Source organism: Amphimedon queenslandica, unplaced genomic scaffold (assembly GCF_000090795.2).
Source record: "Amphimedon queenslandica unplaced genomic scaffold, v1.1 AMPQUscaffold_13158, whole genome shotgun sequence".
In the NCBI taxonomy this organism is placed as follows: domain Eukaryota; kingdom Metazoa; phylum Porifera; class Demospongiae; order Haplosclerida; family Niphatidae; genus Amphimedon; species Amphimedon queenslandica.
Window position 1 is genome coordinate 81,058 of NW_003546606.1, and position 12,262 is coordinate 93,319.

The window sequence follows — 12,262 nt, forward strand, 5'->3', positions numbered from 1 at the left end:
AAAGGTATACCGGTGTGCTTTATTTCCATATTTCTGGCTGTAATTGTTGGTTGTGGATTTTCATTTAAAGATTGAAGTAAGAGTCTAGCAAAAGGATCCATACCAGGATCGCAAGATGCTTTTTGATATAACTCTATTTGTCCCGGGATTGACTCTCTTGATATCATTAATGTACTTAGTAATTTATGATATTCAAATTTTGAATTATTTTAATTACCAGTATTATTGCTATTTCAACGTTGTTGATACATATTCATTATGATATTCAATGTTAGGTACCTTTACTCCTGCATGGTACTCTGGTTTTGGGGAACTTCTGTTCCTACTTTTATGGAGACCCCACTATGATCAATATAGGCACATACTGGCCTTAACTGCTTAGTTTTCTGATCTAGCTTGGGTATGGGCAACCTAGATCGTAGAAATAAATTCCAGTTCCACTTACAATGTTACTAATGGTGAAATGTGCATTCCTCACTTGTCTATCATGACTAGTACTGTGTATTTTATATTAGTATGGAAGCATTATTTTGGTGCTATACCTTATTTAGCAAATTATAATTTTTATGACTTTTCTAAACAAAGCCTCCTTTTATTTGAAAATCTTTCTTTAGGAGTGACAAAAGTTGTTGACCTGTGTGCTGCTCTTGGTAGTTGGAGTCAAGTATTAAGTAAGAAATTACTGTAAGGCATTGATGATTTGCTTTAGCATTTTCAATAGCCTAGTCTCAATATTATCCATTGGTGTTTTTTGTTACAGTTCTGGTGAAACTCATAGAGATACTAAAATTGTAGCAGTTGATTTGCAGCAGATGGCTCTACTCCCTGATGTCATTCAGATACAAGGAGATATCACTAAAGTAATCCATTATTACACCAGGGGTCAGTTGCAATTGTGATTGTAATAAAGGATTAAATCTGAATATTATTTCAATGTTTATCAAAATTGAGTTGTCATAGTGTACTAAGTCTACTGACTACTGACTCAATACAGACACAGCTCAATTTATATGTATGTACCTCAGTAGCCACTTCACATTCCATGATCATATGGACACGTATATGCACTGTATACACATGTAGCAATCATGGTTCCCAGTATAGTAATTAGCTACTTCCTAGCTCATTAGTTGTACAGTTTAGCTTTCTCAATAAAGCTTTTTGAAATCCTGATTCATAGTTAAAGAATCCTCCATTTTTATAATTTTTAAAAATGATATGCATGTTGTATATCTAGTATGAACTGATTTCGATCAAAGTTAGATTTTCTAGGAGTTTTTAATTTTGCTGAAGAATTTTGCCCTACAGCACACAATCTTACACTACATAGTCTTGTTGCAAATTCATCAAAAACAGCTGGAAAGAGTTCTCCATTTGTCTTTTTTTTCTGATAGATATGCACATTATGTTCTAATGTTGTGTATCTAGTTTGAGGGGATTATGATCAAAACTGGATTTTAAAGTTGTTCAAAAATCTTGGTCGACACCATGTACTAGAGTACATGGTTTTGGGCCAACTTTTGTCAAAAATGGTTAGGATGGAATTCTCCATTTTAAAAGTTTTTCTGATACCCCATACTGTATATTTCACAGAGATTAAATTTCACTAATTTGACAGTTTTAAAAAATTTGTGAAAATTCTTATCTATGAATATTATTTTTTATGATACTAATAATGGTCAGTAGAAGAAAAATGCTAAATTTTTCTTGTTGAAAGGTGATTTTCGTGAAATATTTTTCCTGGGAAATGTACCCTTTATATGGTGCATTTATAATATTGTACATGTCTAAGCTAATTTAATTACTTCTATAACCATCCACTATAGTGCATTGCTTGTAAGGTCATGAAGTGTACTGTTTAGTTCACTTAGCATGTTCTGTGGGAAACCAGGTCTGATGCCTATACTTATTGGTATTGTAAACCCCGTCCACCTTAATTGTTACAAAAACAACAATAAAATCTGTGTAAACTTTATGAATCTTTATAATACAAGTTAACGTTCAGCCATGCAACTTTGTGACTGGTAGGCTGTAGCCAAAGTGTAATGTCAAAATGATATTATGTACTTATAGTAGCAAATTTGCATTTAGTAAAATTGTGCACCCTGACACAATCAGAAAAATTATTAATGTGCTGTTAGTATATACTTGATTACTCCTTTTTAATTTTAGCCTTGTGTCATAATTCATTATTCACTTCAATTTGGCTTTCAACAACTCATATCTTTATTGATTCCTAGGAATCCACAGCAAAAGAAATAGCATCTCATTTTGAGGGCTCATATGCTGATCTAGTTGTATGTGATGGAGCACCTGATGTGACTGGCCTACATGACTTAGATTAATATATTCAATTTCACCTTCTACTTGCAGTAAGTGTTACATTTCATTACTGAAAAGATATAATTATTCATGAATTTAGGCTCTTAATATCACAACTGATGTATTGAGTATTGGTGGTACATTTGTGGCTAAGGTACAGTAAATGATACATATACTTGTATGATTCATGGTAATCGCATACTTATGCAAATAAGTGTTATAGCAAATTATTTACTATAATAAATTACAATGTAGTTTTGTTAACTTTGTCAAATTTTTTAATTTAATTTTAAAATTCATAACCATGCTTTGCTTCTGTAAAGACAAAGGGTTGGTACTTTGAGGCCTACAGTAGCTCCATTTTTCCCGTCACTTTTATTGTTATCTCTAGAACAAAAATATTAATGACCCATCACCCTCAAATAGCTATTTTTAGATTCATCTCACAACTTGTAATTTTTGTTTGGAGAATTTTGATAATCATGCGTTGTTACTCCACAACCAAAACTATCTCCCTCCACTAGATCTATACATTATTGTTTTTAGATATGTCATGGTAAAGATGTAAACCTTTTGTTTCGCCAACTCTCACTCTTTTTCTCTTCAGTGCATTGTGTTAAACCTCGTAGCAGTTGTAATTCAAGTATTAAATCATTCGTCATATGTGTTACATATAGTCCCAACTGGTTACATACTGTCAATGGATAATCCACTCCTGCAGGTTAATGCATGTAAGAGCAACTAATGAATTACATTGCAAATAATGATAGTGGCATTATAGATCTAGTTGTATTCATTAAATTTCATTGTTGTAATTTTTAGTCAACTTGTCAAGTTTACCAGAAGTCAATAAATCTGTTGTGCCATTCATAGCATGTGGAGATCTTAGTCAGTTTGACTCAGATATGACATACCCTATTGAAGAAGTTAGTCTCTTTATACATGCACTTTTGTAAACATCTCCATTCACTTCTATGTTTTTTAAAAGGATTGTTGTCTTCCTCCAGTGCAAGCTCCAATTAATCCTCCATACAAGACAGCATGTACTATGAAACATGGTGACATTATTAGTGCTATAAATAGATTGAGTTTAGAAGATAAAAACTGAGCCATGAGTTGTGACTATTATTTCTCATGTTTTTTTACCTGATTTTTGTTGTCCTTTTTGTTTCTCCTTTTCTCATGCACTGTTTCTCTGTCTCTTTTTATTAACAATCTTTTCCATGCTATAGTATGCTTATAATTATATATTATGTACACTCCAGGGTTAGTCATGGCCTCCTTTAGTGATTAGATCTTAATTCTAAATGTGAATTACAAATAGCATTCTTTTTAGTCAGTTAGAAGTTGGCTTGATAGTTGGTACTCTCTTCTTGGTGTTTATTGATAAAATGGTACTTGGACTAGAACTTACATGAAATGTATTGAAAAACTAAACCTCATCATAATTATTAACAAAAAAGTGTTGGGACCATCAACAATGTCATTTTTAATGAAGTAGATTTTAAGCAGTAATAAGTACACGCAGCATCAGTAGGCTATTGCATGATAATGTGAATCTCTAATACAGTGAAACCTGCTTAATCTGGTCACCCTTGGGCCAGTTTTAAATGGCCTGATTATGCAGGTGGCTGCATTACAAATCAGCCTCTGCAATACAGCCATTTAGTACCGGATTTTGGCTTATGGCTGTATAATAGAGAGGTGGCCTCATTATTCAGGTGGCCTTTAGGACAGGTTTCACTGTAATTGAATAATTGTTCTCTGAAGGAATATATTATTATCAGTCTGGAACTTTTAAGATGATCCTTAGTATTATCAAACCTCAACACAGTGGAGGTCTATACATTGCCAACTAAGTTAAAGAGTGCTTCACAGTGAGGCCTTGTTTACCTCAGATACTCTTCCCTAGCATTGCATTGATTGGCACTAATCATTTACATATTCAATACAAAATCTACAGCAACAACTACATTGTACTTGTAAGCTAGTACTAAATTTCAATACCAATATAATAAGAAAAATGTAACATTGTATAACAAGTCAAGTCATACATACACGAATATTCATCTATGTTGTTCATATTTATTAATCATATCATCATACAGCTTGTTAGCTAGTATGGTATCTTCATCTTTAAGTATTTCTAAAATATACTCAAAAACCTTTCCCTCTTGTTGTACAGAGTCTTTAATAATGTCAAGTAGTTGATCCATTCTCTGGTCAGTGGTATGTCCACTGTGTTCATCAGTGGCTTTCTTTCTTTGTCTGTTATTTATTACCTTCTTTTCTAATAACTTTTCTGCTAAGAAGTGAAGATCAATCCCACAGCGTCTGATTCCTGGAATACATTCTAACATTACTCTATAAGCAACTTCAGGAATAACTAATAAAATACAACAATAACTCATTATGTAAAATAGATAACATCAAATTTTAACCTTCTGCTCTACGTATTTCCATTGGTGTGGTGGGAACAAGTGATGAATCAACTGATAATGATAATATCAATTAATAATACACAATACAAAATAAAATACCTGATGATACAATAGGACTAGCTTGTACTCCAGTTTGTACTGCAGTAGTGGCTGATGCTATGATGAATACATACATGAATGTCAATTCTCAGTTAGTTACCTGATAAAGGATGCTGAGGAGCATTTCTTAAAGATCTGTGGATGAAGATTGTTACTGGTTCATCAACACCATCCAGCGGTATAGCATAGTGTAGCATAGCTTCAGTACCAGGGGCAGGTGATCCATAAACTGAGATCAAGCAAGAGGGAGGAAGTGGGTAATCCTTTTTCCCAAAATTATTAATATCTTTTTGACGCAACTAGAATAAAAAAGAGATAAAATTATGTATAATTACTGCTTACCCTGCAAGGTCTAAAATGAGGTTTAATCTTCCAACCAGTAAAAGGTTCAGTTTGTGGCTCATCCATCATTAGTTCAATGTATTTAGAAGAATCATTGAAACAAAAGTAAACGTTCTGTCCCATCTCGGCTTTAGAATGATAATCTTTAAGATACTATATAATACAAATGAACACTAACAATATACTGTACAAATAATAGTCATTACCTCAAGAAGGGCATTCAGATTTTTAGCAGCAGCAAACGTAACTAAATCTTCAACACCTTTTACTTCATAATAAACTATTCCAGCATATGTCATTGATTCAGACACACCAGTGGAGGACTCTAATAATTAATAAAACAATAATTATATACACTTCCACTTACTTTCTTTATCATTATCTCCTGGCAGTGTATTTTGTCCTTTGGTCTCTTGTTTTTGCTTCTCACCTTCACCTCTTTTTTCCAGTCCTCTCTCTTCAATTTTCTGCTTCACGTCTCCTTCTCCTTCCTCTTTTTGTTCCACATTTGCTGCTCCTTGTTGCTCTCTTGCTGCATCTCCTTGCAAATATTGCAGCCTTGCTCCTCCATTTTCATTCCTTCCATTATCATGATCTTCATTTTCTTTTTCTTCTTGCTCCTCCTGATCACCTCCTCTCTCTCCATTAGTCAAGGACCCAACGATACCAACAAGGCAAAACTTCTCCCTATAAATAGATCCGTACCATTTCCCCTCACTGAACTCCCCCCCATCAACAAATGAGAACTGGTAAGGAAGACTAGGTGTGCTCACGGGAGCTATGGCAAATTTCAAATATTTTGTTTTAACTCCTCTGGAAAGATCAATGCAGTGTTGCATCTCAAGCCTCAGTGCTTTGAGGAGAGGTCTGGAAATGGAAACTGCATACACAGCACTAACGAGTACTGTGTTCTTAGGAAACACAAACTGTCCTCCTACAAGAGCGACCACGGCTACCTCAGCTGTCTCTGTGGACAATAGGCTTCCTCCAGATACTCCAATTCTTAGCCCATACTTCTCCCAGTTTAGCAGTTGAGGTCTGTCTCCTTGTATCAGGAACAGTTTCTTACTGGCTATGTTAACATCACTCAGATACTCTAAATTATCTGTACACATACATGTACATGTATATACATAACAAATATTGTATCACAGTCACTTACCCACTGATGGAACAATATAATGAAACTGAATACCAACAGAAATCATCTCTTTCACTGCTACCCTCTCCTTCATAAACTTAGCTAACAGTTTATCCTTGTCGGAGATTTGAAGTTTAAGTTTCTCATTTTCTAAAACAATAAATAATATACAAGTTTTGTATCGTTATACTGATAGGCTTACCACTAATTGATGATTCTAATTTGTCCTGTAATTGTAGTTTCTCATTAGTAAGCATGATTACATTAGCTTTAAGTTTTTCATACTTTTCTACACAAATTAAATGTATAATAGGTTAATAACACAATGCCATTAAAGATATTACCTTGAATCGCTGTTTGCTTAGTTTTTGTTGTCTGCTCCTCCTCCTTCTCCTCTCCTTTAAGATCATCATTATCTTCATAAACTAGTAAACACACACACAGAGTGTGTAACTATTACTGTGTGTGTGTGTATATACTTACATGTACCATCAGTTGGTCCAGTGGACAGTTCCTCTTTAGTTAAAGATAGTTTAGCTTCTTTCACTGGTTCTACTCTTGTCTTGTCTAGTGGTGTAGGTTCAATAACTATTGACACACAGTCACACACACACACAGTAGAGGACTATACCTTGCTGACTAGCCTCAAGGAGTGCTTCCTGCAGTGAGGTCTCATTTACATCAGATACTCTTAGCCCATGCTGCAATGATTGAACATAATTTTGTAGTTTTACTTCTCTGTCTGTAGGGTATACTATAAACTGATCTTGCCACCATTGTCTGTTCTTTAATCATGACTGATACTTGTGTTGATAGGCTTCAGTAGTCAGACCAGTAGAATCTAGTACCTCACTTACTTTCCATTCGCCTTCTCTTAAAACTAAAGGAACATGTACATAAATACATGTAAACATGATGAAATGCTAATAAAACCAATTTGTATTAATTGTTGCTCTATTGAAAAATTACAAACCAGAAAATATTCTATAGGAAAAATTGCTAAAATAAACTGCTGCACAAAAGACACCAGTATACTGCACTATATACTGTACATGGAACACGATAAATATTTTGGTTATGTCAACTATCATTGCAGTTCAATAACTTTCCCCCATGTTATGTTAAGGATTACTGGCAACAATGTTATCAAACTTAAACTAAAGTTGCATCCCTCTATACAGTACATACAATGCAAAATAGTTAAGTTCTTACCTAGTTCTATCAACATTGTGATATTAGGATCAGTGATATAGTCAGAAAATGGTTCCTTGTATCCTCTTCCTACATCTTCCCATTCAGTTGCTGCACCGCCACCCACTACTACCAACCACACACAGTCTGGACTCATCATTATAGATGATAAGGAATGTGTGTCTCTGCTAGTAACAGATTCAGGTAGATCAATCTGTTGAAATAATACGTGTATGGTAATATTTTATTGTGCAATGTCCTAGCAATACCTTACTCCACTGGTACTGACTAGTATTTAGCAACCAACTATCATTTACTAATCCATCTTTACCCTCTCCACCTATCATTACTAGTGTAGGTGAGTCACTGATGATACCAGTAATAGCATGAAGACGTCTCTCCATAGGCCACTGCACACTAGCAGGTACTACTGGTCCCTTAACACTCTCCCAGTGCTAGATACATGTAAATATTATTAAGTACATTAATGGATGTACTTATTTATGACTATTTGAATAGTGATAATGATATAGTTCCATTAAAAATATATTAAACCAAAATCTACATGTAATAATGATTAAGCTATAAACCCTAAAACCATATCATATGGCCGGCCAAAAGCAGCCTCGTTGACTAGCTGCTTTGAGTATAAGGATACTTTTCTCAGTAGATATACTAGCCTCTATTCTTTACTATTGGCATTTATTTTATTACCACTCAACAGGCTCTAGAAGCCATATGAAGGCTTCTTGTTTGTTTTTCCCTATATTATGACTCTTGGTAGTAGCCATCTTGCCATCTAAATTAAGTCCGTGAGTGGATCTTTCATAAAATACCCTACAAGATGATTTATTGGCAGGAGTAAAATTTGGCAAATTTGCCTATAGAAAGTTATTGGCGAATTTTATATTGGCGATTTTGTGCCATATGCCATAATCTGCCATTGAGCATGCTCAGTTTGAAACAAAATGGTGGATTTATATTGGCGATTTTTTCACAGAACCGCCAATCGCCAATATTAATTCTTCTCCAATAAATCATCTTGTACAGTAGTGCCCTGTAGGGGTTTACATGTATACCCACATGTACATGTATTAATAACCAAACATGTTTGATCCATGCAATAAATACAAAATAACTTACTATTGTAGAATCAGACTGCAGTTGACATGTATAAACTGTATTAACAATTACATCATTTCTATTATCACCACTAGTCACTGATCCACCAAACATGATAGCTTTATTATTAGTAACCTTTTGAATAGCAAAGCCACTAATAGGAGGACAATACTGACCACTAATAGTTGGAACAATCCATTGTCCTAAACATAAATTCTTAAGTATGACACTGCAAACATATGACAGAAAATTAGGCTACCTAACACAAATACAAGGCATTATTGAGGGACAATAATAAAAATAATAATTACATGAATCAAGTTTAGATTTTAGACCATGCATGTCACATTTTGTAATTTTACTATGCATAGCTAATGCAATTCAAAACGGTTTACAATTTGTCAAATTAACTAACTCTTAATACGATGATGGCTCATGCTCACTCCTTCAATGTTTACATGCACCTATTTATATTCAAAATGGTAAATAATAATGAGTAAAAAATATGCCATCATAACTAATCAGAGTGTACATTTTTCATATGTAAATACTTACTTGTTGATATATTTAATAAATTCTGTTCATTAGTATGAATATGACCAGTATCTAACTGAAAATACTGATACTGTGATTGGTATGTAGTGGGTGTAGAACCAGTCCCTCCTATCATAAATAGGTATTCTGTACCCATAGACTCCAAACACACCATACCACCAAACCCTCTCTTCATTACAGCATCACTGGTTGGTATTATGTTACTCCATTCATATGTTAGGCTGTTAAATGAGTTGACATCATTATGATAACAGATGTCATGTCCACACCAACCACCAAAAAATAAGATTTCATTGTTTCTGGTAGTACAGAAGTATCCCATAGGTCCTAGAGGGGGTGAAGTTCCTCTGGTCACGTGAGAGGACCAGCGACCAGTCCTAAACTCCAGTCTATTAATGGTGGACAACAATTTCCTCTTTTGTAGGGAATCATGATCAAGAGCCTGTGGTAAGTCAGGTCTTTCCCCTCCCCAAACAAACACTGATTCTCCTACTACAAGAGCTGAGTGATGAGTTATCCGTCCTAGCTGATATATACCTGTATAATACAAATATGATGAAAAGAGGAGGAAGAAAACAGAAACTGACCTTGAGACATTGTTAATTTGTTATTATAGTGAAGAATTTTAATTAAAATTAATCAGCCACACCCAAGACTAGTAGACAGTGCAGTGGTAGATAGATCTATAGTCCCAAGTTGGCCGGGGCTCAGTCTAAAATAGTTATTGTGAAATGCATCAGTGGTGAGTGGTTCTTTTATTCTCTCCTGGTCCATGCACTATCCTATCATTATTTCCCCTTCCCTCATTATGTATCGTGTGTGTTAATTGTGATGATCTTCCAGGACACATGCAACCAGTGGCATCATTGGGCTCACCCATGCCTCCTCTCCTAGTGGAAGAGACCACTAAAATCCCTGACCCCATTTATTTTATGATTATGTTTACAAAAATAGTCCAGTTATATCTAGAGGGATATTGAAAGAGACTGAGGGTTTTGCTAACTGGAGATATGAGATTGAGAGTTATATTGAGGTTCAGTTGACCCTTCACTTCTGCCATTTTTTAAAATTAATGCAGTACAGTGCATTTTTAGTAAATGAGTGATACAGTCAATTTTACTTTATTTTTTTAAAGTCATAACTATTATTATACTAAAGACTTTTGAGTAAATTTATGTCAACAGTCAAGTCAACCCAGTTACTGCCATGGAAGACTAGTGTCCCACCCTATGTGTATCATGTAGATCTATGCTCCTTAATAGTATGTCTATATTTTCTTTCTTTCCTTTCTTCTCTGTCCTTTCTTCCTCCTCCTCTCTCTCTCTCTGTCTTCCCTCACTCCTCTTGTTTTACTTCATCTTTTGTCACTCGCTTTAGTCCCTGCCTCTTTTAGTCTTAATAGGGAGAGATTTGGTCACGAGAAAATACATGTAGGAGCTAATAATGGAAAGAAGGATCCTGCACAGCAAGTGATAAAAAAAATTATTTAAATTCAGCACACTCCCTGATGTATGTATCACTTATAATAATAATAATAATAATAATAACTTTATAAGAATTGTGACAACAGAAATGAGACTAGAACAAAAAAATTTTTTTAATTATTTAGTGTAGGGTTGAGGCTCTGTTGGATTTGAACCTATAAAATGAATTCAAACAAGCCCCTGTAGGGTTGCTGGTTTGAAAGTATAAAGTGAATTCAAACAAGCCTCTGTAGGGTTGCATCACCATTGAAACACGAACATGTCAACCCTACACTGCAGGTATAAAATGGGCTATAGCAGCACTGATGAGTATTGCTATCAATGTTAGTGTGGTAATTAAATGACTGAATGAGCATTATGGTAAATCTTGTGCATGCCTTCAATTAAGTTTAATGTAATGATAATGATTGGACAATTATACCTGCAGTGTAGGGTTGACATGTTGGTGTTTCAATGGTGATGCAACCCTACAGGGGCTTGTTTGAATTCACTTTATACTTTCAAACCAGCAACCCTACAGGGGCTTGTTTGAATTCATTTTATAGGTTCAAATCCAACAGAGCCTCAACCCTACACTAAATAATTAAAAAAATTTTTTGTTCTAGTTTCCATCCTTTTTTAATAAACAACACTGCTTTTGTTGAACATTAATTTTTAAGCAGTTAATTGTTTGGTACAATTTTGAAGAGTATTTCTTAATATCTAGGTAATCCTGAAAGTGCATCCAAGGCAGTTGAAAAGAAGCATCCTAAACTATTGAAAAGTAAGTAAAATAAACAATATTTGTTAAAAACAAAATTAAATCTATATTTAACAGAAATATAATTTGATGAGAGGAGTTTGAAATGTTGTATTCATTACAGGAGGCCTAAAAGAAGACAACAAGTAAGTTAAAAAATTAATTGTATTATTATGAACAAGTGTGACGCTGAAACATTTTTGCTACAATTAAGTTCACAAGACATATATTTAGAAAAATTTGACAGTAATGGAATGAAGGAACTTGACAGAAGTGGCATTCCATGTAATGATTGCAGGCTAGGTTAACTTAAGTTGAATAAGGAAAAGTTATCTTATATGTGTATGTGTATGAGTCTTCAAAACTAAATTTTGAAAATTTGAACGAAGTGGCATTGCTTGTAAATTCAAGTGTTATACATACATAATGTACAGGAAATAAAGAATTAAATTGAAGTATTGTAACTTACCTAGGTTTATTGATGGAGCTCCAGTGTGAGATAGAGAGGGACAGAGAGAAAGGGAGACACATGGGGGTGGGAAGGAGGAACTGAGGGAGGGAGAGCAAGAGAATTATGAGTATGTTTGCATAAATCTGACAATGCGTACATAACATTGTGAACGTGTGTGTCTTAAGGAGAGTTGGAGGCATGATTATGAAAGTACATGTACATTCATTTATAGAGTTTGAATAAAATAAATAGTGAAGGTTTGCGTATAAGAGTTTGAATAAGAGTGGGTATTGGGTAGAAAAACTACCAGTAGTAGTGGCAAAAATGGCTAGTACATATACTGTGCAACTGAAGCAGCAAGTGAAGTTTGTTCAT

The 12,262-nt window shown here is 34.3% G+C and overlaps 3 protein-coding genes and 2 long non-coding RNA genes across 5 annotated transcripts; 1 reads left to right on the forward strand and 4 right to left on the reverse strand.

Annotated features, from left to right (window-relative positions):
- The first annotated feature begins 618 nt into the window (after positions 1-618).
- LOC100637221 (putative tRNA (cytidine(32)/guanosine(34)-2'-O)-methyltransferase) lies at positions 619-3,461 on the forward strand. The gene is given in 7 exon segments (XM_020000741.1): positions 619-860; positions 2,241-2,372; positions 2,423-2,476; positions 2,869-2,999; positions 3,001-3,053; positions 3,145-3,248; positions 3,311-3,461. Coding segments are annotated over 7 exon segments (759 nt in total). The 5' UTR covers positions 619-695; the 3' UTR covers positions 3,431-3,461.
- Positions 3,110-3,601, reverse strand: LOC109584855 (uncharacterized). The gene is made up of 2 exons (XR_002186206.1): positions 3,469-3,601; positions 3,110-3,368 (listed from the first exon to the last, which is right to left on the reverse strand). It is a non-coding gene; the product is annotated as an uncharacterized LOC109584855 (long non-coding RNA).
- A 709-nt stretch (positions 3,602-4,310) lies between these two features.
- LOC109584850 (uncharacterized) lies at positions 4,311-7,131 on the reverse strand. The gene is made up of 12 exons (XM_020000742.1): positions 6,977-7,131; positions 6,835-6,933; positions 6,690-6,770; positions 6,548-6,634; positions 6,367-6,495; positions 5,572-6,309; positions 5,411-5,529; positions 5,205-5,357; positions 4,963-5,161; positions 4,863-4,919; positions 4,764-4,814; positions 4,311-4,708 (listed from the first exon to the last, which is right to left on the reverse strand). Exons 4-12 carry the CDS (start codon positions 6,600-6,602, stop codon positions 4,389-4,391), a joined length of 1,821 nt encoding a protein of 606 aa, XP_019856301.1. The 5' UTR covers positions 6,603-6,634; positions 6,690-6,770; positions 6,835-6,933; positions 6,977-7,131; the 3' UTR covers positions 4,311-4,388.
- LOC109584851 (kelch domain-containing protein 10-like) lies at positions 7,089-9,900 on the reverse strand. Its single transcript, XM_020000743.1, has 6 exons — positions 9,801-9,900; positions 9,214-9,750; positions 8,680-8,861; positions 7,806-7,991; positions 7,558-7,750; positions 7,089-7,225 (listed from the first exon to the last, which is right to left on the reverse strand). Exons 1-6 carry the CDS (start codon positions 9,808-9,810, stop codon positions 7,137-7,139), a joined length of 1,197 nt encoding a protein of 398 aa, XP_019856302.1. The 5' UTR covers positions 9,811-9,900; the 3' UTR covers positions 7,089-7,136.
- A 1,502-nt stretch (positions 9,901-11,402) lies between these two features.
- LOC109584847 (uncharacterized) lies at positions 11,403-12,256 on the reverse strand. The gene is made up of 2 exons (XR_002186198.1): positions 11,906-12,256; positions 11,403-11,565 (listed from the first exon to the last, which is right to left on the reverse strand). It is a non-coding gene; the product is annotated as an uncharacterized LOC109584847 (long non-coding RNA).
- Positions 12,257-12,262: the final 6 nt, after the last annotated feature.

Excerpts from the sequence above, each read along its gene's own strand:
- LOC109584850 (XM_020000742.1), bottom strand. The coding sequence starts at position 6,602 with ATGCTTACTAATGAGAAACTACAATTACAGGACAAATTAGAATCATCA. Across the intron at positions 6,496-6,547 it reads ATTAGAATCATCAATTAGTG|AAAATGAGAAACTTAAACTT; the intron begins GTAAGCCTATCA and ends TTATTGTTTTAG. Across the intron at positions 5,530-5,571 it reads AGGAGATAATGATAAAGAAA|AGTCCTCCACTGGTGTGTCT; the intron begins GTAAGTGGAAGT and ends ATTAATTATTAG.
- LOC109584851 (XM_020000743.1), bottom strand. Across the intron at positions 7,992-8,679 it reads TGCAGTCTGATTCTACAATA|CACTGGGAGAGTGTTAAGGG; the intron begins GTAAGTTATTTT and ends ACATGTATCTAG. Across the intron at positions 7,751-7,805 it reads GTCAGTACCAGTGGAGTAAG|ATTGATCTACCTGAATCTGT; the intron begins GTATTGCTAGGA and ends TTATTTCAACAG.